The sequence below is a fragment of the Hypanus sabinus genome, chromosome 11 (assembly GCF_030144855.1).
Source record: "Hypanus sabinus isolate sHypSab1 chromosome 11, sHypSab1.hap1, whole genome shotgun sequence".
NCBI lineage: Eukaryota > Metazoa > Chordata > Chondrichthyes > Myliobatiformes > Dasyatidae > Hypanus > Hypanus sabinus.
In genome coordinates this window covers 63,472,689-63,497,006 of record NC_082716.1, presented here as the reverse complement: position 1 = coordinate 63,497,006, position 24,318 = coordinate 63,472,689, and the positions used below count along the sequence as shown (strand labels likewise).

The following is a 24,318-nucleotide window of genomic DNA, read 5'->3' as shown; positions in this document are numbered from 1 at the left end:
AGAATCCTGTAGCCAGGAATTTTAAACTTCCAGTGCTTTAAGTTTGTAAATCCCATGCCAACAGGTTCAATGACAACTCCTCTTCGATCGTTTTGTTGTTGAGCCAACTGGTAAAACCTTTTCACTATAGATTAGCAACACTTTGACCACTTAGCATTAAAATTGGCTTTGTGTTTTATTGTGTATAATTTACGCTTACTCTTATGTTTTCCTTGTGAATGATGCTTTTATATGCCATGTGCTTGTAATGCTGTGCAGAGTAAGTTGTTCTTTTCACCTGTGCATACATGTGCTTGTGTATTGAACAATAAACTTGACTTTGACTTTGTAATTAGTGGGTCAAAGGGTCTGTTTATACAATGTATGACTTTATAGAGTACTCAACATAAAAGGCAAAATACATAAAACATTTTTTGGGCATTCAACAGCACTTAAAATCTTGCTCAGAAGGACTGCAAGCTTGTTTGCATCCACACTTCCTTTCCAAGCCATTGACCCATTATATCAGTTCCCTCATTGATGGCCACCAGCGTGTACCTCAGACTCCATCGTTTCCATGGTATCCTCATGGTTATGCTGACTTTGGAATGCTCCAGGATAAACCTGGCATTCCATTTACCACGGTTCTGTACAAATTGACAGCAATGTCCGAAACTCTGAATCACAAACTTGATTGACTTGATCTGCAATTAGAACAAATATAGTTTGGAGTGGAAAGTACTGGGAAGCACTAGAACGGGTTTGTGCTCTTTATCCTGGCTTTGCAATTTAAACATTGAAAATGTGCGACGTTACTTTTTGATTGGTTGCAAGTTTTATGGTTCTTTATCAGTGTGATTCAATTTTACATCCAGAACCTCCTGTGATTCAACCTCAGCCCAGCACTCTGGAGGTGATTCTGAATAATCCTATCACTCTTCCGTGTGAGGCGACTGGAAATCCAAACCCCACAATTACATGGCAGAAAGAAGGCATTAGTATTGACACCACAGGTAAAGTAGTCATCATCATTTCTTAATTCCAAATAAAACTTCGGGAGTTTGCTAACTTTTGAAAGTATTGAGGCTATTGAAATCATCAGGCAAATAATACGTTTCATTTCTATATCCTCTCCTTGAACCACCATGAATTAGTAACATTTCTTCATAAAAATTGAATGAACATCTACTATCATTCACAAAATGCAGGACAAACTCAGCAGGCCAGGCAGCATCTATGGGAAAGAGTGGACAGTCAATGTTTTGAGCTGAGTTCCTTCTTCAGGCTGAAGGGCCAAAGCATCAATGTTTTACTCTTTTCTATAAATGCTGCCTCCTGAGTTCCTCCAGCATTTTGTGTGTGTTGCTTAGATTTCCAGCATCTGCAGATTTTCTCTCATTTGAACTGTTTTCATTGTTCAGCATGATTTCATCCAGTAGTTCTTAAGGTTCTGTATTTCATCTTGTGCAGTAGGAGCTTACACTGTCCTACCCAATGGAGGTCTTCAGATTGCACGAGCTGCAGTGAAAGACACTGGGACGTACATGTGTGTTGCACAGAACCCATCTGGCACAGCGCTGGGAAAGATTAGGCTGAGAGTGCATGGTAAGTTACTCTGTAAATCCTGAACTCTAACCTTGAGCCGAATGACAAGGCAATCTTGTCATTCACTTTAATAATTTCTGTAACAAACTGCAGGATGGTAATCTTCTCTTGGCTTTTCACATTTACAAAAGGCCAGTCATCGAATTACCACCAGTTGTGAGGAAGACCTGAGTCACAATCTCTAACAGAAGATCAGAATTCATTATTCTATTGTGAAACTGATAAATGAAAGTTATCTTTGGCCTAACAGCAGACTCTACAATACCCCTCCCTGCCAGCAATTTACTCTGTGACCTGAACCCCACATATACGTAGGTTCTAATCTACCTGCAGCTGTATAAGGCACAGCTTGCGGTCAGAGCTGGTCATCTGGGCTCCTCTCACAGTGCAGTAAACCTGTTGACCTTAAGCAATGATCATTGCAGTTTCTCCTTTGGTTTAACAATAAACTTTGCCAAAATCCCACTTTCACACCAAGACTGAATCAACAGACACAAGCTCTGTTTTCCTTTCCTGCTGGTATCTATGTCAGCTATCTGGTACAATTTTCAACATGTCAAAATGTTATAATTTCTGGATTCCAGGTGGTCAGATGCAACTTCTGGAATTACAGTAGCGTTAATTTAAAATGAAATTTTGTTTGGTAGGGAAATACCAAAGGAATAACAAATTCACAAGACAATATCATTGCCAAAGGGAAGATCCAAACATCAAAGTTTATCTGCTGCTGTTATTGAAACCACCTAATCACAATTTAACATGAAAATACCCTGCACAAACAAACAAGTCCTTCTGACACAGCTGCAGTAATTGCTAATGATTTGTAACATAATCACTTCTTACAATGGAACCTACTTCATTGCTGTATTGTGAATAATGAAATGTACCTGTGGATAGGTAACAAGCACACAGGACTACGTAACCTTCTGCTTCTCTCCACCTGTACCCACAACTTGGACGCTCACAGCCCTTTGCTCTCTTGAAGCTTCCAGAGATAGTATACCCTGGTTAATTTGTGGAATTGTCCGCACAATCTGTCTCTTCTGCATAGCAATCCAGTCTCATTAGTATAGTCACACAGATATAGAAACACCCCCTTCATCCAGCTGAATCTGTATGTACACTAAACCTACATTAATCCTGCTTCCTAATGTCAGAATCAGCTTTATTACTCACTGCAATTTTAAAGAATGTGTGGGGATTTCATTGAAGCCCACCAAATGTTGAAAAGACTACATAGGGTGGATGTTTCCTATGTTGGGGGTATCCAGAACTAGCGGGCACTGTGTCGAAATTGAGGAGCAATCTTTTAGAACAGAGGTACAGAGGATTTTTTTTTAGCCAGCGAGTAGTGAATCTGTGGAATGCTCTGCCACAGACTGTCATGGAGGCCGAGTCCGTGGGTAAATTTAGGATGGAAGTTAATATTTTCCTGATCGGTCAGGGCATCAGAAGCTATGGCGAGAAGACAGGTGTATGTGGTTGAGTGGGATCCGGGATCAGCCATGGTGGAATGGTGGAGAAGACTCGATGGGCTGAATGGCCTAATTTCTGCTCCTATGTTTTAATGGTCTTATGGCCGTATTACTGACATATATTTTGAAATTTGTTGTTTTGCAGCAGCAGTACATTGCAATATATGATGCATATATATATAGAAACATAGAAATATAGAAAACCTACAGCACAATACAGGCCCTTCGGACCACAAAGTTGTGCCAAACATGTCCTTACCTTAGAACTACCTTAGGCTTACCCATAGTCCTCGATTTTTCTAAGCTCCATGTACCCATCCAGGAGTACCCATCTTAAAAGACCCTATTGTTTCTGGCTCCACCGTCGCCGCTGGCAGCCCATTCCACACACTCACCATTCTCTGTGTATAAAAACTTACTCCTGACATCTCCTCTGTACCTACCTCCAGGCACCTTAAAACTATGCCCTCTCATGCTAGCCATTTCAGCCCTGGGGAAAAGCCTCTGACTTTCCACACGATCAATACCTCTCATTATCTTATACACTTCTCATCCTCCGTCACTCCAAGGAGAAAAGGCCGAGTTCACTCAACCTATTCTCATAAGGCATGCTCCCCAATCCAGACAACATCCTTATAAATCTCCTCTGCACCCTTTCTATGCCTTCCACATCCTTCCTGTAGTGAGGTAACCAGAACTGAACACAGTACTCCAAGTGGGGTCTGATCAGGGTCCTAGATAGTTGCAACATTACCTCTCAGCTCCTAAACTCAATCCCATGATTGATGAAGGCCAATTCACCATATGCCTTCTTAACCACAGAGTCAACCCACATATCAGCTTTGAGTGTCCTATGGACTTGGACCCCAAGATCCCTCTGATCCTCCACACTACCAAGAGTCTTACCATTAATGCTATATTCTGCCATCATATTTGACCTACCAAAATGAACTACCTCACACTTATCTGAACTCCTCCTGCCACTTCTCAGCCCAGTTTTGCATCCTATCGATGTCCCACTATAACCTCTGACAGCTCTCCACACTACCCATAACACCCCCAACCTTTGTGTTATCAGCAAATTTACTAACCTATCTCTCCATTTCCTCATACATGCCATTTATAAAAATCACGAAGAGTAGGGGTCCCAGAACAGATCCCTGAGGCACTCCACTGGTCACCGACCTCCATGCAGAATATGACCCATCTACAACTAATCTTTGCCTTCTCTGGGCAAGCCAGTTCTGGATCCACAAAGCAATGTCCCCTTGGATCCCATGCCTCCTTACTTTCTCATTAAGCCTTGCATGGGGTACCTTGTCAAATGCCTTCCTGAAATCCATATACACTACATCTATTGCTCTTCCTTCATCAATGTGTTCAGTCACATCCTCATAAAATTCAGTAAGGCTCATAAGGCATGACCTGCCTTTGACAAAGCCATGCTGGCTATTCCTAATCATATTATGCCTCTCCAAATGTCCATAAATCCTGCCTCTTATTAAGTAAGTGGTAGAAAAAGAGAGCTAAAATAGTGAGGTAATGATCATGCATCCATGGACCGTTCAGAATTCTGATGGCAAAGGAGAACAAGCTGTTCCTAAAATGTTGGCTCCCATATTCCACTAACACCTCACATAATTCTACCACTTTGCTGCACACTTGGGTTGTCTTATGATAAACAATTGGATGTGAGAGGAAGCTGAAGCATGTGGGGGAAAGATTTTGTGATGACAGAACAATGTGTGGACTTCACACGAACAGCACCTAAGGTCAGGATTGAACCTGGGTTTCTGTCAGCTGCACCACTCTGCTGTCCTAAAGTAGTTAGCAACCCTTCCTCCTGGTATTACTGGGCATAGGTCAGTGTCTGTCAAGGACTAGTAAGCAAATGGTTTGTGCCAGCCCATTTAATGTTCTGCTTCTGGACAGTGACTGAGGGAGTAGTAACACTGAGGCCAGTGTGGTGGAGAATGTGAGTTGGACTTATTGGGTCACAGGAAGAGTGACCATTCTGGAGGAGTCAGTAAGATGTGGATGACAAGGTGGGATTGGCTGTCATTGATGGGTTCATGCTAAAGAGAAAGAGGGGATCAACCACCCAGGGGCAGAGTTCACATCAATGGTTACAGATGGGAACGATGAGGTTTGCAGTGGTTGATAGATGAGGCTGTCAAGATGGTTTAGGTCTGCAGGTGGTGGGTGTCAGATGCTTTCAGTAGATAGGCAGGGTTAGACAGCAATCAGGGGTTTGGTTGGGGGGGCTGGGTGGAAGTTCTAGAGGAGAACCAGAAAAGTGGGAGACATAGCCTAGTTATTCACAACTACCTTATTTAGACTTGCTGAGTCTGATCTCCTTTAAGGCATACTGAAGATGGTCTCACTGGCCTTGTGAAATCCTACTGCTAGGTGATATATGTTGATGATGTCCCATGATTGCTTCTCAATTAACACGGTCTTCACCATAAATTTTGGAGGAATATATAATGCAATGCCTAAATATTTAGTAATCTGCTTAGATGTAACTTTGACTAAGTTACTTTCCTTTTGAAGTGCCTCCAGTCATAATGGCACACCCAACAAACTATGTTGTTACTTTGGATAAACCTGTCACTATGGTATGTGAGGCCAAGGGTTACCCAAATCCCGAAGTCACCTGGAACAAAGATGGACAAGCTGTTTCCGAGAGCATTCGCCAGAGGGTCCTCAGCACAGGAGCGCTCCAGATTGCCTTTGCCCAACCCCAGGACACTGGTCGATACACCTGTACAGCAGCCAACTCTGCAGGTTCCAGCAGTTCGGTCATGGTTTTAACAGTTCATGGTAAGTGTTATGTTACCTATGTCAACATCCTCATCTTTAAGATTTCTTTAGCTGCATGTTCCTCCCATTGATGCTGGCAACAGAGTTACCAAGAGGTCTTTGAAGTAAGCACTGGAAGCACACCAGTCAAAAACACCTAACTTTAATATTACTATGGTTATATGGTTAAGTGTTAATCCTTTTCCTAACTCAAACTAATGTCAAGCATACCCTGTTCATTTCCCAGCGTTGTTCAGCTTGTCTGCATTTCCCAGGTTCTACAATGGACTTGCAGATTTTTGCCCCTGTCTGATCAACAGAGTATTTGAAATACATAAGTACGCTTTAAAAAATGCAAATCATTATCATATTTTTTGGGAGTGCCCTGTTATCAAAAACTATTGGAGGGGGATACACAAGACATGTTTCAATGTGAAATACCCTTAGAGAGTAAAACCATATATTTTGGATATATACCTCAAGAATGGTTGAAAAGAGATAAATATTTAATGAATATACTGTTGGTGGCTGGTAAAAAGACTCTTACTAGGAAATGGTTATCACAGGAGAGCCCAACTTTAAATACATGGATGGAAATTACAATGGACATTTACAAAATGGAGAAGATAACAGCATCTGTTAACCATAAGCTGGAACAATTTGATTCATACTGGGAAAAATGGTTTAACTACATAATGCCTCATAGGCCTGATTTTATTCTCACAAATCAATGAATCTGTTGTAAAAAAAAAAGATCACTCCCTACCTGTACATAGTTCTTTCCTTTTGCTTGTTTTTCTTTCCACTCTTTTCTCTAAGTGTATACCTCAGATAAATACTTTGTGGAGATTTGTGATATATATGATTATATGATATATATGTACAATGTCTGAAATACATTTTATAGAAATGTTTGTTTGATGATGAACTTCAATAAAAAAATAAATTACAAAAAAAGAAATATATAAGTAGATTGCCAACCACTGGGGAAATTAGTTTGATGGTGAAACCTCATTCTGACTCTACTGCAGATTCCCCATCCTAGTTGATAGGATCTGTCTGACCATCTCAGCATGTGCAAGCTCAGCTCTAGGGTAACAGAGATTAAATGAACAGGAGTTATCAGCCTTGAGGTTGAGAGAGAGGTAATCACTTGCACAAAAGCCAGAAAGAAACTTATCAAGTTTCAAGTTATCAGTCATCTACTAGAAAGTGATATGCATTTTCATCTCCTAACTACACTCTCAGTCCATAGGGTTCACAGTGTAGATAGTCTATGAACTGAAAAAAAAATTGTTTATGGAACTGTGTCACAAAAGTTAGAAAGGAGTTATCAGTGTGTATGAAGGTTTTGGACAAATCTTTGTCTTCCAGTGCAAAGTGATGATTTACACCAAGCTGTTATTCAATCTTCCTTTTACAGTTCCACCATCCATGCACACCTCTCCCGCTGAGTTCATGGTGATTGAGCAATCTCAGATCATAATACCGTGCAGTGCTGATGGAGTACCTGAGCCAGCACTGACCTGGCAGAAAGATGGCAAAACCTTGCAGAACAAATTAGGAAAATATAACTTATTGCTGTCAGGAGAGCTCCTTGTGGAAAATGCTGTGGTAAGTAAGAAAAGTCTTGCCTTTTATCATGGAATGTGGAATGATGCTTATGGTTCTATGAGAATGTTTTGATGAACACACGTACTTTAATGCTAACGCCTATTTATTTTAGGACGCAGAGGGAATTGAGGGCTATGGGGATCAGGAGGGGAAGTGGAATGAGGTACAGAATCAGCCAAGTTAGGATTGAGTGCTGAAGGAATCTTTGAGGTCAGCGAGACAACACCCATTTCCATTGCTTTTGCTTTCACTGGTTATAACCAGTATAACTGCTGGCATGATACAACGTATTTTGAAGATGTATAGTAGTTGCAATGTGGTAATGCTTCCTGGTGTAAGTAAATATGCTACTCGGGAGCTGTTGGACTGCATCTCTGGAATATATCAGTGACACAGATTGCCAACTTTCTGGGAACAGAGTAGCAGGAATGTTGATAGCTCATGATTTCCTCGTGCTGATTAAGAGAGGCAGAATAGTGTAGCAGTCAGTATAATACTTTACAGCGCCTGTCTGCAATCAGTGAGGAGTTTATAAGTTCTCCCTGTGACCACCTGAGTTTCCTCCCACATTCCAAAGGTGTACAGGTTAGTGTTAGTAAGTCGTGGGCATGTATTTTAGTACCAGAACCATAACAGCACTTGCGGGCTGCCCGCAACACATTCTCAGACTGTGTTGGTCGGTAATGCAAAGCAATGCATTTCACTGTATGCTTCAATAATTCAATGTACTGTGACAAATAAAGCTAATCTATATTGTATCTGTCAATATCCTAATTCTAATTTCTTTTATTCTCTGCCAGCCTGATGATACTGGCAGCTACACATGTATAGCTACCAACGTGGCCGGTCGTGACACCAAGACCGTTACCCTGAATGTCTACACCCACCCTACTTTTACAGAGCTGCCTGGAGATGTATCCTTAAACAAGGAGGAACATTTAGAATTGAATTGTGCAGCAAATGGTATTCCCACACCCAAAATTACCTGGACCTTCAACAACAACATTATACCTGGTAAGAATTCCTAAGGCAAAAGCACAAACTGAGAGTCTGTTTTACTGTTAGGTCAGGGTGAAGAACTTTATCAAGGTTATGGGCAATAAGCAGGGTCATAGGAACAGGTACAGTGTAGCTTCAAGCTTCTCTGCTCTAAATTTGCATGATCCTTTGTACACTTAAAACATTTGGAAAACCTATCATTACATCAAACACAGAAAATTTTGAATTATCCTATCTTCCCTAACAGAAGCTAAAAATCTCTTTCGACTTTGTAATTATTATCCCTCAACCATCTTGAACCAGAGTGGATCACTCACTCCAACATTGAACTGTTTTCATAATCTATGGACTCACTTTTGCAGACTCTACAACGTGTTCTTGGTATTAATTACCTATCTATCTACCTATTTGTTTGTTTATTTACTTATCATTTTTCCTTTATTTTTTATTTGCACAGTTTGTAGTCTTTTGCACATTGGTTGTTTGTCCATATTTGCTGTGTGAATTTTCATTGATTCTGTTGTCTTTCTTGGTATTTACTGAGAATGCCCACAAGAAAATGACTCTCGGGATAGTACAGGTAGTCCCTGGGTTACATATGAGTTCCGTTCCTGAGTCCGTCTTTAAGTCAGCTTTGTACGTAAGTCGGAACAAGTACATCCGGTATTACTTAGCGTCAGTCAGTCAAACATTTGTCTTAGTATATAGTATATATTTTACCTTTCTATGCATATAAAACACTTAAGAAAAGTATGTATTCCAATAATTAAACCACTGCGTTGCTTAGTAATAATTGTAGCTTTCATCGGGGCAGGGCTTTTCACATGCTCCATTATTCTCACTTTATCTTTTATCCTTTAAAATTGTTCCAATCGTTGACCGACTGTAGCCTAATGCTTTTCCAATGACCAATGGCTATTCACCCCTTTCCAAGCGCTTTAGTATTTCCACTTTATTTTCAATCGCGATTGCTTCCCATCAATGGAACAGAGGTCCGCTGGGTCCTAATGACCACAGTCCTAAACTGCACCGCATTGAGACAGGCTAAATGGGACAAGTGGGGGCTGTGCTGGGATTGGATATTTGATCCTCCTCAATATTCTGCGTGGGAATTTACACTGGAGTTGGCAGTGTTTTTTTTTTACGAGGTCATGTTGCGAGCTGGACAGCAACCCGGCACAGATGGTACGGGAGTCACTGGATTGGCATCAACCCGGCATGGGAGCAGTCTGTCACTAAATCGAACTCAAGAACCTCCGTTCTCTAGCCCGGTGCTGATCTGACTGCGCCACCAGCTGACCGAAACGGGGTGGGGGGGGGGCGTGGGGTCAGGGTGAATCTTACTAAGAAAAATTTAAGCCAAGTACAAAGTTAAACACTCAACACAGTGTCAACGGCAATGACAAAATGGCGGACGGTGCCGCCGCGATCCGACTTAACATGGTGTACGGCGTTCTCCTTCCTCAGTTCGTAAGTACGAGTTGTCCACGTCGGAAGTTTGTAACTTGTGGACTACCTGTATATACATGTACATTGATAATAAATTTACTTTGAATGATATGTTGAAATTGTAAATTCAGAAGCAACTGGCAGATGTATTTTGCCAAATTATCACATTTTGTTCCCACAGCCCAATACGATGATGTCAATGGGCACAGCAAATTGGTCATTGAAAAGACGTCAAAGGGTGACTCGGGCACATACATTTGTACAGCAGAAAACAGAGTCGGATCTATCAAAGCCATCGGATTTGTATACGTCAAAGGTGAACTAAGGGAATGATTTTATTTGCCTGATTCAGCCATTTCAAAGCAGTTCACCCGTTTGCCTACCCTCCACTGCAAAAGACTGTTTTATCAGCATTTGCATGGAAAGATGATGAACTTCTAACTGGAAACATTTGTTTTAAATATTGAAGTGGATATGGAATATCCTGAATTTTTGATTGAGAGCTTTTAGTGTCCTTAAAGAGAAAAGATAATTATAGTAACTGGTAAAATGATGCATCTGAGCATGCACTCAGATAAAACCACACACAGTCTTTTGATTCCAGTGAACTGGCTCATTCAGGCCTGTATCATAATACATTACAAATATTACATGACATTTCATTGCAATTTGATACAAGATTAGATGATCCCAAAAAGTGTGTCTGCTTTTCTTGTTAAAATGTAAAAATATTTTTGATTGGTGTAGAAAGACATTTGAGTTGCTAAGCAACCTGTTCATATTGATGGGACCAATCAACTGTTTTGTGTTGGCAAAACTGTTTTCTGTTACAAATCAGAGTGAAAATTGCGTAAAAGTAGAATGCACATTTTATACTTCCAACTTCCTGCTTCGAATGAGATCACTCATCTGATGCAACTAAACAGAGAGCCTGTGCTTAATTTCCTGGTAAGGAAATCCAAAATCTCTGCCACTGAATTTTCATTAAACATTTAAAGTGGATGAAAGGCACAACTAGGAGCAGAAGTACAATAAAGAATTTGCAGCAATGACACAAAATGAAGATTAATCGTCATTGCTTTTTTAAAGGGGCTGAGCTAATGACAATAAATAAATTAATCGCTAGATGTTTTATATTAATTGTGAAAATTGACCTGATTTCAGAGAAAGCCAACTGAAAAATAATAAGACCTTAAGACAGAATTAGGCCATTCAGCCCATTGAGTCCACTCCGCCACTTCATCATGGCTGTCCCAGATCCCATTCAACCTCACACGCCTACCCTCTCACCATATCTCATGATGCCCCAAACCATCAGGAATCTATCAACTTCTGCTTAAGTATACCCACGGACCGCAGTCTGTGGCAGAGTATGCCACAGTTTCACTACTCTCTGGCTAAGAACATTCCACCTTACCTCTGCTCTAAAAGGTGATCCCTCAGTTTTAAGGCAGTGCTCTCTAGTTCTGTGTACTGCGTCCCGAGAAAGCAACCTTTCCACATCCTTCTTATCTAGTCCTTTTAACATTCAGTTGGTTTCAATGAGATCCCCACACGTTCTTCTGAATTCCAGTGAGTGCAGGCCTAAGGCTGCCAAACACTCCTCATATGTTAACCCCTTCAATCCTGGAATCATCCTCGTGAACCTCCTCTGCACTCTCTCCAATGACAACACACCCTTTCTGAGATATGGGGCCCAAAACTGTTGACAGTACTCCCAAGTGCAGCCTGAATAGTGTCTTATAAAGCCTCAACATTACCTCCTTGTTTTTATATTCTATTTCCCTTGAAATAAATGCCAACATTGCATTTGCCTTCTTTACCACAGACTCAACTTGTAAATTAACCTTCTGGGAGTCTTGTCCAAGGACTCCTAGATCCCTCTGCACCTCTGATGTTTGAAAATTCTCCCCATTTAGATAATAGTCTGCACTATTGTTCCTTTTGCTAAAATGCATTATCACACATTCCCCAACACTGTATTCCATCTGCCACTTTTTTGCCCATTCTTCCAATTTGTCTGAGTCCTGCTGCAAATACATTGCTTCCTCAGCAGTACCTACATCCCCCTCCACACCTGTCTTTGTATCATCTGCAAACTTTGCCACAAAGCCAGCAATTCCACTATCTAAATTATTGACAAAGAGTATGAAAAGTAACGTTCCCAATACTGACCCCTGAGGAACGCCACTATTCACTGGCAGGGAACCAGAAAAGGCCCTCTTTGTTCACACTCACTGCCTTCTGCCTGTCAGCCATTCCTCTACCCATGCCAGTTTTTTTTCTATAACACCATAGGATTTTATCTTGTTAAGCAGCCTCATGTGAGGCACTCTATCAAATGCCTTCTGAAAATCTAAGTAGATGATATCCACTGCCTCTCCTTTGTCCACCCTGCTTGTTACTTACTCAAAGAATTCTTACACATTTGTCAGGCAAGATTACAGAAGCCATGCTTATCGTTAGTCTCCAAGTACCCCAAAACCTCGTCCTTAATAATGGACTCCCAACCACTGAGCTTAGGCTGACCGACCTATTATTTCCTTTCTTTTATCTTCCTCCCTTCTTAAAGAGTGGAGCAACATTTACAATTTAATGTACCTACTGATAGACTGGTGAAAGATCAACATCAACAGGTGTCAACATAAGGAACATTGGAGAGAGAATGACCGTGACTTTTCAAGAATTTGTCAATACTGTGCATCAAATTTTGATGTCATGACCTCAGATACATGTATATGTCACATTACAACTGACACTAACTTTCTGCACAGAGCCTCCAATCTTTGATGGTGATTTTAATCCAAACCGCATTGAGCCTCTTGGAGGGAACGCGATCCTCAACTGTGAGGTCCGAGGTGATCCACTCCCTACTATTCAGTGGAGTAAGAAAGGGATCCATATTCCGATCAGCAACAGGATTCGTCAGCTTCACAATGGTTCGCTGGCCATCTATGGCACAGTGGTAAGCCAGGGAAACTTGAAAAAGATTATTATATCTTAATAATCTAACAGTTTCAAAACTAATAGCCATTCAAAGAAATTATGAAAATGGTTAGTTCTCACAATAAACTGTTTATAAAGTAATTTTGAAATAAATTCCTCCTGGAATAAAATCCTTACCTTAAAAATATAAACACAATATATCCCTGAAAGTGGCATTGCATGTAGTCAGGGTAGTGAGAAGGCCATTTGGCATGCGGGGTTTCATCAGTCAGGGCATTGAGTATAAGAGTTGGAACATTACATTGCATTTGTACAAGATATTGGTGAGGTTGCGCCTAGAGTATTGTGTGTGCAGTTTTGACTGTGCTGTTACAAGAAAGACATCATTAAGCTGGAAAGACTGCAAAGCAGATTTATGAGAATGCACCAAGACTCGAGGGCCTGAGTTACAGGAGGAGAATGGGAGGCCTGGACTATATTTACTGGAGCACAGGGGACTGAGAGGTGGCCTTACAGAGGTGTACAAAATAAGGAGAGACGTCAATATGGCGATTGAATGCCAACTTTTTCCCATAGAAAGGGAATCAAAAACTAGAGGGCATAGGTTTGAGGTGAGGTAAGAGATTTAAGAGGGACCTGAGGCAACTTTTTGCAGAGGGCAGTATGCATATGCAAAGAGCTGCCAGTGGAGGTGGTTAAGGAAGGTACAATAACAATATTTAAAGGACATTGGACATGTACATGCTTAGGAAAGACTTAGAGCGATGCAGAGCAAACTTGAGGCAAATGATAAACATGGACAAGTTAGACCATAGGTATTGTATTATGTTATGACTATAATACTGAACCTCATCATGAAATGTCATAAATATAAGTTATTTAGAGAAATGCCTAAAAGCCAAAGATTTATTTTTTATTGAACCCATCTTACTGTCCAACAATGATTGGTTTTTGAACCAGAAATTTAGAAGATTTAAAGAACACAAAATGCTGGCAGAACTCAGCAGGCCAGACAGCATCTATGGGAGGAGGTAATAATGACGTTTCAGGCCGAAACCCTTCATAATTGTGCCATATTTTTGTAATAATATTTTGATTTATTGACAGACTCTGATCTTTTATTTTCAGCTAAGATGTTAAATTCAGATTTAAATAGAACCTTATTGTGTCTCTTTAAATAGAGTTAAAGTCTTATTTTGCTTCATTGCTTATGTTGAAGACGGATCGTTATTATAAATATAACACAAGAAGCAGATGAATGCTTTTTCAAAGTATACCAATCCTTTAAAGTATTATTCTATCCATGTGGAGTGGGGAAGAGATAAAATGTTCATGTGATTTTAAAGCAAACTACAAATTTGAGTCACTGTGTAATTGCAGTCACGTGCAACATGAAAGCAAGCCCTTCAGCCCATCAGCTTCATGCTAACCAGCAAGCATGCACAGGGAAATTCAGCTTTTTTTCCCCATGAACTCAGCCCCAGATTCCACCACTCCACCTTATTCACCTGCACACCAGGTGCAATTTACAGTTAGGCTACCAACTTGTGTGTCTTTGGGACATGGGAGGAGACTGCAGCATCTGACAGAAGTTTGTGTGGCCAATGGAGAATACACAGACATGGAGGTCAGGATTGAAACCAGATCGCTGGAATAGTGGGGTAATAGCTCTGCTATCTGCATCACTGTGCATATCAAAATGGAAAACACAACATGTTTGGGTTTTATAATGTAGCATGTTTTTGTTCATAGTTGGAATGATCACAGTGCAGTCTTTACCGAAGTTGATAAAGTTCCAATTTTCCCATCAGTAGGTTCATGGGGATGGAAATGGACAATAAAAGATTTCCATAAGCGCATTAAATTTTATAATTTTGTAATATAAGATGATGCTAATTATTTGAAAACAATCATAAATGCAACATATTCTTCATATCTTTAGCCTAGGGTTTGCTTAGTGTGGAAATAACTAACTTGCTTAAGGTTAGCATAGTGGTTAGCATGACACAATTTCAGCTCAGGCTTCGGAGTTCCGAGTTCAATTCCAGCGACATCTGTAGAGTTTATACGTTCTTCTCATGGCAGCGTGGGTTCCCTCCTGGGGTTCCGCTTTCCTCCAACAGTCCAAAAACATACTGGATAGTAGGTTAATTGGTCATTGTAAATCACCCTATGACTCGGCCAGCATTAAATAGGTGGATTGCTGGCCAATGTGCCTCATTGGCCTGGAAGGGCTTGTTCTGCACTGTATCTCGAAATAAATCCAAAATAATTGGAATTGGTACAAGTTAAATAATTAAATCATCATCTGCTCCTCATATAGATTATCCACACAGCCCTTGTATGAGAAAAATGAATGCAGGTGGCCTGAAATTATTCAAAAATGTCAGCTCCCTTTGGGTTTCGATCCTTTCCCTTTTTAGAATGAAGATGCTGGAGACTATAAATGCATTGCCACGAATGATGCTGGTGTGATTGAGCGGAGCGTGACCCTGACTTTGCAGAGTAAGTCTATATTGTTGAACTTCCTTACGTTAACTCATGCATTAAAATATTCATATTGATTGAGGAAGCTGAATCTTATGCCCATCCGAAAACATGTTGTTGTAAATGGAAATCCACATCATTTCATTTAGAAATATTTAATAGTTTTAAATCATTTATCACAACATTTTATTCAGGCCAAGGTTAATCCCTTTGAATTTAAGATATGGTTCCATTATTAAAAATGTAATTTTAAGTTTTACCATCATTACACTTCTTTCCAGATTGGTTTAGATTTGTGCAATTAAATTTCTATATCCAACAGAATCTTCTTTTGCAGATCTTTTGATTTCCAAATCATACTCACCAGCTTTTTGCTCAGCACAGTTGCAGAATGTAGGAAGGATATGGCGTATTTCCAGGAATCTCCTGATATCCCAATCCACTGAGGAAACAAAAGCGGAAACTTCCTGATTCACCCATGATTCTGGATCTACTCTTGAGTAAATCAACATACGATACAATGCTGTTTTGTGTATAATAACAGAGTGCCAAGTCAAAATCAGAATCAGATTTTTTATTATTTGTTGTTTTGCAGCACCAATACAGTGCAAAACGTAAAAATTACCCTTAAGTTGCAAAGTAAATAAATACGACAAAAGACAATGTAGTGTTCATGGGGTTCAGTGGACCTTTCAGAAATCTGATGGCGAAGGAGGGGATGTCCTGGATGGTCGTGATGGATGTTGATTTCTTGAGGCAGTGCCTTTTGAAGACGTCCTCGGCAGCAGGAAAGTTGTGCCCATGATGGAACTGGCTGAGCCTACAACCCTCTGCAGCTCTTTCTGATCCTGTACGTTGAAGGCCCCAGAACAGGCTGTGATGAAACCAGTCAGAATGCTTTCCATTGTGCTTCTGTAGAGAGTTGCAAGAGTCCTTGGTGATTTCTATAGATTAGCAAAGGTCATCAAATCGCCAAGACCTACAAATGAAGTACAGCCACTAACACGCCTTCTTTGTGTTGAGCACATGATAGGTGCTCTGAGATGTTGACACCCAGGAACCTGAAACAGCTCACCCTTCCACCACTGACCCCTCAATAAGGACTGGTGGGTGTTCTTCTGATTTCCCCTTCCTGAAGTCCACAGTTAATTCCTTAATCTTGTTGAAGTTGAATGCGAGGTTGTTGTGACTCCACTCAACCAGCCGATCTACGTTGCTCTTGTTAGCCACCTTGTCACCACCTAAGATTCGGCGAATGACCAGCATTACTAATGTGGTTATAGGCATCCATCTGATAAAGAAATTTCAACCAAACATTGACAACATCAGTAAGGTTATGTACAAGCATATAAAACTTACATAAAATCAGAAGGTGAATTGTTACTTCTGTTATTGGTTGGTTTGTATTCCTGTTGCTGGTTTAGATTCTAATTACTCTTTTAGTCTGTTGACTGCCCTCCAGTCACATGAATATGTAATGAGAGCATTGGACACATGAGCTCTTGCTGCACCGTGAGACTGGGCACTTGTCCATGCTGAGGGTCAGGTACATCGTGGGATGGGCCCCATTCTTTACAACAGAATGGCTGGCCTGGATGAAAGAGGCTAGTGTTTGTCTTTCTCTTTAAAGCATTATTAAAACGATTTCTACTTGCTTTTCTCATGCATAATTTAACTTCGAGTCACAGAGCTGTACCATACTGAAACAGGCCAGACTCGCCCATGCCGACTTTTTATATGCCTTTTACTAGTAGGGAGACTGAGAAATAGTTGTAAAGGACTTTGACAGCCCAAGCTTCAGGGAGCTTTGGGTTATCAGAGGTCAAGTTGCTAATCACAGACTAGCAAAGAGGCTTTTATCCCCATTCCACCTGAGGGACCCTAAAAGGCGAGCGCAGGAGGTGAATGTGTGGCACAGGCCATCACAGCACATATTCTGCCCGGTGGTGTATGTGATTGTGTTGAAATGGTTTCAGAATGGTTATAAAACACTATTGTTTACTATGTGCTTCCTTGAACCCCTGGTATCTAGCCTTTGCCTCTCTGCATGCTGTTACAATTTTTCTCTTTCCTGCACATTTATTTTCCACCTCGGTTGATTTTTATGGATTAACCCTCAATTTCCTCCTTCGACGACCACCTTTATATCTGTCCTCTGAAGTTCTAGATGTTTCTGTTAACTTATCAATAAAGTTTAGCAAAATGCATGAGTAAGGGTTCTTTTAATTTTAGTCCCTCAGTTCTCCTTATTTTCCTGCAGGTTCCCCAGTGTTCACAGTTGAACCCGTGGATACCATTGCTGATGCTGGAAGCACAGTGATGTTGAACTGCCAAGCAGGAGGAGAGCCAGTTCCAACTGTGGAGTGGTCCCGGCAAGGAAAACCCCTGACAGGAAATGACAGGATCACGGTCTTATCCAACAGCTCACTGCGGCTCACTGCTGTGCAGAAGGAAGACACGTCAGAATACGAGTGTGTGGCCAGGAACCTGCTGGGTTCAGTGCTGATCAAAATCACCCTGACCGTACAAGGTTTGGACAGATCCTCCTGAATCCTTTTATTTCTACAAGATAAATGCTCTTGGAATAGTTATGTTCACCACTATTGCCCAGCTAGGGAGCAGAAAAACATAGGTGCCAAAACAGTTACTTACTCCACATCTTGGTCCGTCTTCACTTTTCTGCCCTGATGAGCAGGTGAAGATAATCATTTACCAGGGACTGTTGTTCAGTCAGTGTGGATTGGCCTCGCACAGTGCCAGGGCAGTTTTACAGTGGGGACTGTATAGTTTTACCAGGGTCTGCAGAAATAGCTGCAATCTTGTAATAATCTCAAGTCTGCAAATGGAGGTTGACATTGCCTGGATTTTGAATGCAGAGAATTTAAAAAGTGATTTTAGCCATCATTGCCTGCCTTTCGCACCACTGTCTATATGGAAAAAGTCAGTGTAAAGTATGCTTATATTATAACTCACACGTCTTTCATAATTATTCTGAGATTAGTACAAAAGGCAAAGTTACCTTGGTCACTTCTCCTTGTTTACAGCTTTATTCCAAGGCCAAAGGGGAACGTAAAGTAATCCTAGATTTCTTTTTTTTTGTAATTTTTTTTATTGAGGTTCATCATCAAACAAACATTTCCATAAGATGTATTTCAGACATTGTACATATATATCATATAATCATATATACCACAAATCTCCACAAAGTATTTATCTGGGGTATACCTCACCTATACCTATACCAATACCTGGGGTATTGTCTCACCTCACTGTGCCACCTGACCTCTGCGCTTGGATTTATAGCTTCCTGACCAACAGAAGTCAGCAGGTAAGGATGGGACAGGTCACCTCAGATACTCGAATCACCAACACCGGCGCCCCACAGGGGTGTGTCCTCTCTCCACTGCTGTTCTCCCTCTACACCAATGACTGCACCTCCTCCAACCCCTATGTGAAGCTTTTGAAGTTTGCAGACGACACCACTGTCATCGGAATCATCCAGAACAGTGATGAGTCTGCATATCGACAGCAGGTGGACCAACTGGCGCTCTGGTGCAGTCGGAACAATCTGGAGCTGAACACGCTCAAGACAAAGGAGATGATAGTGGATTTCAGGAGACATCCCCCCGTTATGTCCCCCCTCACAGTCCTCGGCAGCCCTGTGTCCACCGGGGAGAACTTCAGGTTCCTGGGAACCACCATCTCTCAGGATCTGAAGTGGGAGCAGAACATCAGCTCCATCCTGAAGAAGGCCCAGCAGCGGATGTACTTCCTGCGGCTCTTGAGGAAATATGGTCTGCCTCAGGAATTGCTGCTGCAGTTCTACACTGCAGTCATTGAGTCTGTCCTGTGCACCTCTATCACTGTGTGGTTTAGAGCCGCCACCAAGCAGGATAGAACCAGACTACAGCGCACAGTGAGGACTGCCGAGCGCATCATTGGAGCCACCCTGCCCTCTATTGTGGACCTGTACTCTTCCAGGTTGAAGAAGAGGGCGGGGAACATCATAAAGGACCCCTCCCATCCTGCGCACGGACTGTTTGAACTGCTTCCATCTGGTAGGTGCTTCAGATCCCTCCAGACTAAGACTAATAGGCACTGGAGAAGTTTTTTCCCTACTGCGGTCACTTTGCTGAACAGTTAACTGCCGGTTAACTGTCGGCTAACTATTACTTGGATTGCACTACTTGTATGTATAATCTATATTTTCATTTATATTTATCATTATTATTGTTATGAGCAGAGAGACAACATCTACCGGAAGTAAATTCCTTGTATGTGCACAGGTACTTGGCGATTAAAGTCTGATTCTGATTCTGATTCTGATACACTTATAGAAAAGAGTGGAAAGAAAGATACCCCTGGGCATGGCACACAGAGTCTTTCAAATATAAAAAAATAAGGAAGATGTGGCAAGATGGAACCTGATTCCTTTTTTCAGTCTCAATTCAAGGATTGAGTCTATTAAAATGAATATACTGCCCAGACTGTTATATCTCTTTCAGACCCGACCAATAGAGATTAATCAAAATCAATTCAATGAATGGAACAAGATTCTATCAAGGTATATTTGGCAGGGTAAAAGGCCTAGAGTTTGTCTCAAAACTTTGCAATTAGCAAAGGAAAAGTGGGGATGGGACCTACCTTCTCTTAGAGATTATTATCTTGCAGCACAGTTGAGAGCTGCAATCCTAGATTTCAATGTCAATTGATCATCCTACTGTCCTGGTGCTGAATACCATAGTGATCTCCCTAAGACATTTTACCCACCCTCTCCCCCTCTATCACCCTGATGATGGCCATCTGCTCCAATGTCAAATTCTGCTCGTACAGGGACTTGGAGCATTTTACTGTATTAAAATTGAGGGGTGACTGCACAAGCGCGTGGACGTCAGTGAGTTAGACCAGCGGGAAGAGTTTTAAAAGAAGACAGCTTTACAGAGCAGGCGACAGGCAGAGGGAGTCAGAGTTGGAGAGCTTTTGGAAATAACGGGTTGAGGCGAGGTAAGTTACTTAAGAAGAATAGGAAGTATGTCTGTGGGTCAGTGTTCTTTACTAGGTGTCAGATGTGGGAGGTTCTGGAGACTCCTAGCCTGCCGGATGGCCACATTTGCACTAGGTGCGTCGAGCTGCAGCTCCTTAGGGACTGTGTTAGGGAACTGGAGATGCAGCTCAATGACCTTCATCTGGTCAGGGAGAGTGAGGAGGTGATAGAGAGGAGCTATAGGCAGGTAGTCAGATAAGTGGGTAACAGTCAGGAGAGGGAAGGGCAAGAGTCAGATACTAGAGAGTACCCCATAGCTGTCCCCCTTAACGATAAGTACTCCTGTTTGAGCACAGTTGGAGGGTGGGGGGGGGAACCTACCTGGGGGAAGCAACAGAGGCCGTGCCTCTGGCACAGAGTCTGGCCCTGTAGCTCAGAAGGGTAGGGAAAGAAAGAGGATGGCAGCAGTAATAGGGGACTCTGTAGTTAGGGGGTCAGACAGGCGATCCTGTGGATGCAGGAAAGAAGCACAGATGGTAGTTTGCCTCCCAGGTGCCATGGTCTGGGATGTTTCTGATCGCGTCCACAATATCCTGGCTTGGGAAGGAGAACAGCCAGAGGCCATGGTACATATCGGGACCAATGACATTGGTAGGAAAAGAGAGGAGGTCCTGAAATCAGACTATAGGGAGTTAGAAAGGAAGTTGAGAAGCAGGACCTCAAAGGTAATAATCTCAGGATTACTGCCTATGCCACACAACAGTGAATATAGGGATAGAGTGAGGTGGAGGATAAATGAGTGGCTGAGGGATTGGAGCAGGGGGCAGGGATTCAGATTTCTGAATCATTGGGACCTCTTTTGGGGTAGGCATGACCTGTACAAAAAGGATGGGTTGCACTTGAATCTGAGAGGGACCAATATCCTGGCAGGGTTTGCTAAGGCTATTGGGGAGAGTTTAAACCAGAATTGCTGGGTTGGCTTACAAATAGAGAAAGCTTGTAGACAATGTGAGAGGGAGGAGAGGCAGGTGATAGAGAAGGGATGCGCTCAGACCAATAGTTTGAGATGTGTCTATTTTAATGAGCAAAGCAGATGAGCTTAGAGCGTGAATCAGCACTTGGAGCTATGACGTTGTGGCCATTACAGAGACTTGGATGGTTCAGGAGCAGGAATGGTTACTTCGAATGCCAGGCTTTAGATGTTTCAGAAAGGACAGGGAGGGAGGCAAAAGAGGTGGGGCGTGGCACTGCCGATCAGAGATAGTGGTATAGCTGCAGAAAGGGAGGAAGTTATGGAGGGATTGTTTACTAAGTCTCTGAGGGTGTAAGTTAGGAACAGGAAGGGACTACTGGGTATTGTTTATAGTCCACCCAATAGTAACAGGGACATCGAGGAGTAGACAGGGAGACAGATTCTGGAAAGGTGTAATAATAACAGGGTTGTCGTGATGTGAGATTTTAATTTCCTGAATATTGATTTCCGGAATACAGGGAAAGGATGGTAAGGTACAGGAACCATGGTGTACAAAGGCTGTTAAAAATCTAGTCAAAAAGAAAAGAAAAGCTTACAAAAGGTTGAAAACACTAGGTAATGATAGAGATCTAAAAGATTATAAGGCTTGGAGGAAGGAGCTTAAGAATGAAATTCTTTGCTTCAGTATTCACTACGGAAAAGGATCTTGGCAGTTGTAGGGATGACTTACAGCGGACTGAAAAGCTTGAGCATATAGACATTAAAAAAGAGGAAGTGCTGAAGCTTTTGGAAAGCATCAAGTTGGATAAGTCTCCTGAACAAGACGATATGTACCCCAGGCTACTGTGGGAGGTGAGGCAGGGGATTGTTAAGCCACTGGCAATGATATTTGCATCATCAATGGGACTGGGAGAGGTTCCGGAGGATTGGAGGGTTGCAGATGTTGTTCCCATATTCAAGAAAGGAGTAGTGATAGCCCAGGAAATTATAGGCCAGTGAGTCTTACTTCAGTGGTTGTTAAGTTGATGGAAAAGACCCTGAGGAGCAGGATTTATGAACATATAGAGAGGCATGATATGATTAGGAATAGTCAGCATGGCTTTGTCAAAGGCAGGTCATGCCTTACAAGCCTGATTTAATTTTTTGAGGATGTGACTAAACACATTGATGAAGGTCCTCCTTATCCGCGGATTCCGCATGCACGAATTCAACCAACTATGAATCGCGAAAACCCGGAAGTGCTCTTCCTGCACGTTATTAGAGCATGTACAGACATTTTTTTCTTGGCATTTTTACCTAAACAATGCAGTTTTAACAACCATTTTACATAGCATTTACATTGTATTAGGTATTATAAGTAATCTAGAGATGATTTAAAGTATATGGGAGGATGTGTGTGCGTTATCATGGATCAGGATAAAAAAAAACATAAGTTCTCTTACTGAGTAAGTCGGAACATGTACATCTGGTATTATTTAGCGTCAGTTAGTCAAACGTCTGTCTTAGTATATAGTATATATTTTACCTTTCTATGCATATGAAATACTTGAGAACGTATGTTTCAGCGCCGGGCTCGGGAACAGAAGTTCTCGGGACTCAGGACAGATCGCTCACTAGTGCGCTCTCCACCATGCCGGGTTGATGTGGAGGATCAAAAACTCAAAACCCCAAAACCCAATAATTAAACCACTGTGTTGCTTAGTTATAATTGTAGCTTTCATCGGGGCAGAGCCTTTCTCACTTTATCCTTTAAAATTGTTCCGATCATTGACCGACGTAGCCTAACGCTTTTCCAATGACCGATGGCATTTCATCTCTTTCCGATCACTTTATTATTTCCACTTTATTTTCAATTGTGATCGTGATTATTTTTGTGCACAGAAACACTGCACATTTAGAGCTCTGGCACCAGGTCCTAATATCCACCATATTGAGGCAGGTTAAATAAGGTCTGGGGTTCTGCTGGGTACTAAGATCCACTGGATTGAGACAGGTTGAATAAGGGACTTGAGCATCCGCAAATGTTGGTATCCACGAGGGGTCCCGGAACCAGTCCCCCATGGATAAGGAGGGCCAACTGTACAGTAGATGTAGTATATATAGATTTCAGCAAGGCATTTGATAAGGTACCCCATGCAAGGCTTATTGAGAAAGTAAGGAGGCATGGGATCCAAGAGGACATTGCTTTGTGGATCCAGAATTGGCTTCCACACAGAAGGCAAAGAGCAGTTTGTAGATGGGTAATATTCTGCATGGAGGTTGGTGACCAGTGGTGTGTCTCTGTTATCTGTCTGGGACCCCTACTCTTCATGATTTTTATCAATGACCTGGATGAGGAAGTGGAGGGATGGGTTAGTAAATTTGCTGATGACACTAAGGTTGGAGGTGTTGTGGATAGTGTGGAGGGTTGTCAGAGGTTACAGCGGGACATTGATAGGATGCAAAATGAGTTGAGAAATGGCAGGTGGAGTTCAACCCAGATAAATGTGAGGTGGTTCATTTTGGTAAGTCAAATATGATGGCAGAATATAGTATTGTTGGTAAGACATTTGGTGGTGTGGAGGATCAGTGGGATCTTGAGGTCTGAGTCCATAGGACATTCAAAGCTGCTGCGCAGGTTGACTGTGTAGTTAAGAAGGCATATGGTGCATTGGCCTTCATTAATCATGGGATTGAGTTTGAGCCGAGAGGTAGTGTTAAAGCTATGTAGGACCCTGGTCAGACCCCACTTGGAGTACTGGGCTCAATTCTGATCACCTCATTACAGGAAGGATGTGGAAACTATAGAAAGGGTGTAGAGGAGATTTACAAGGATGTTGCCTGGATTGGGGAGCATGCCTTATGAGAATAGGTTGAGTTAACTCGGCCTTTTCTCCTTGGAGCAACGGAGGATGAGAGGTGACCCGATAGAGGTGTATAAAATGATGAGAGGTGGTGATCGTGTGGATAGTCAGAGGCTTTTTCCCAGGGCTGAAATGGCTAGCATGAGAGGGCACAGTTTTAAG

The 24,318-nt window shown here is 41.8% G+C and overlaps 1 protein-coding gene across 1 annotated transcript in view; it reads left to right on the top strand.

Annotated features, from left to right (window-relative positions):
- The window catches only part of hmcn1 (hemicentin 1), a 501,533-nt gene that overhangs the window by 432,032 nt on the left and 45,183 nt on the right, over positions 1–24,318 (top strand). The window contains exons 79-87 of the mRNA XM_059984517.1: positions 855–992; positions 1,453–1,584; positions 5,613–5,882; positions 7,285–7,475; positions 8,276–8,489; positions 10,105–10,239; positions 12,698–12,888; positions 15,293–15,374; positions 17,617–17,886. Coding sequence (XP_059840500.1) covers positions 855–992; positions 1,453–1,584; positions 5,613–5,882; positions 7,285–7,475; positions 8,276–8,489; positions 10,105–10,239; positions 12,698–12,888; positions 15,293–15,374; positions 17,617–17,886 — 1,623 coding nt within the window. The remainder of the gene's footprint in view (positions 1–854; positions 993–1,452; positions 1,585–5,612; positions 5,883–7,284; positions 7,476–8,275; positions 8,490–10,104; positions 10,240–12,697; positions 12,889–15,292; positions 15,375–17,616; positions 17,887–24,318) is intronic.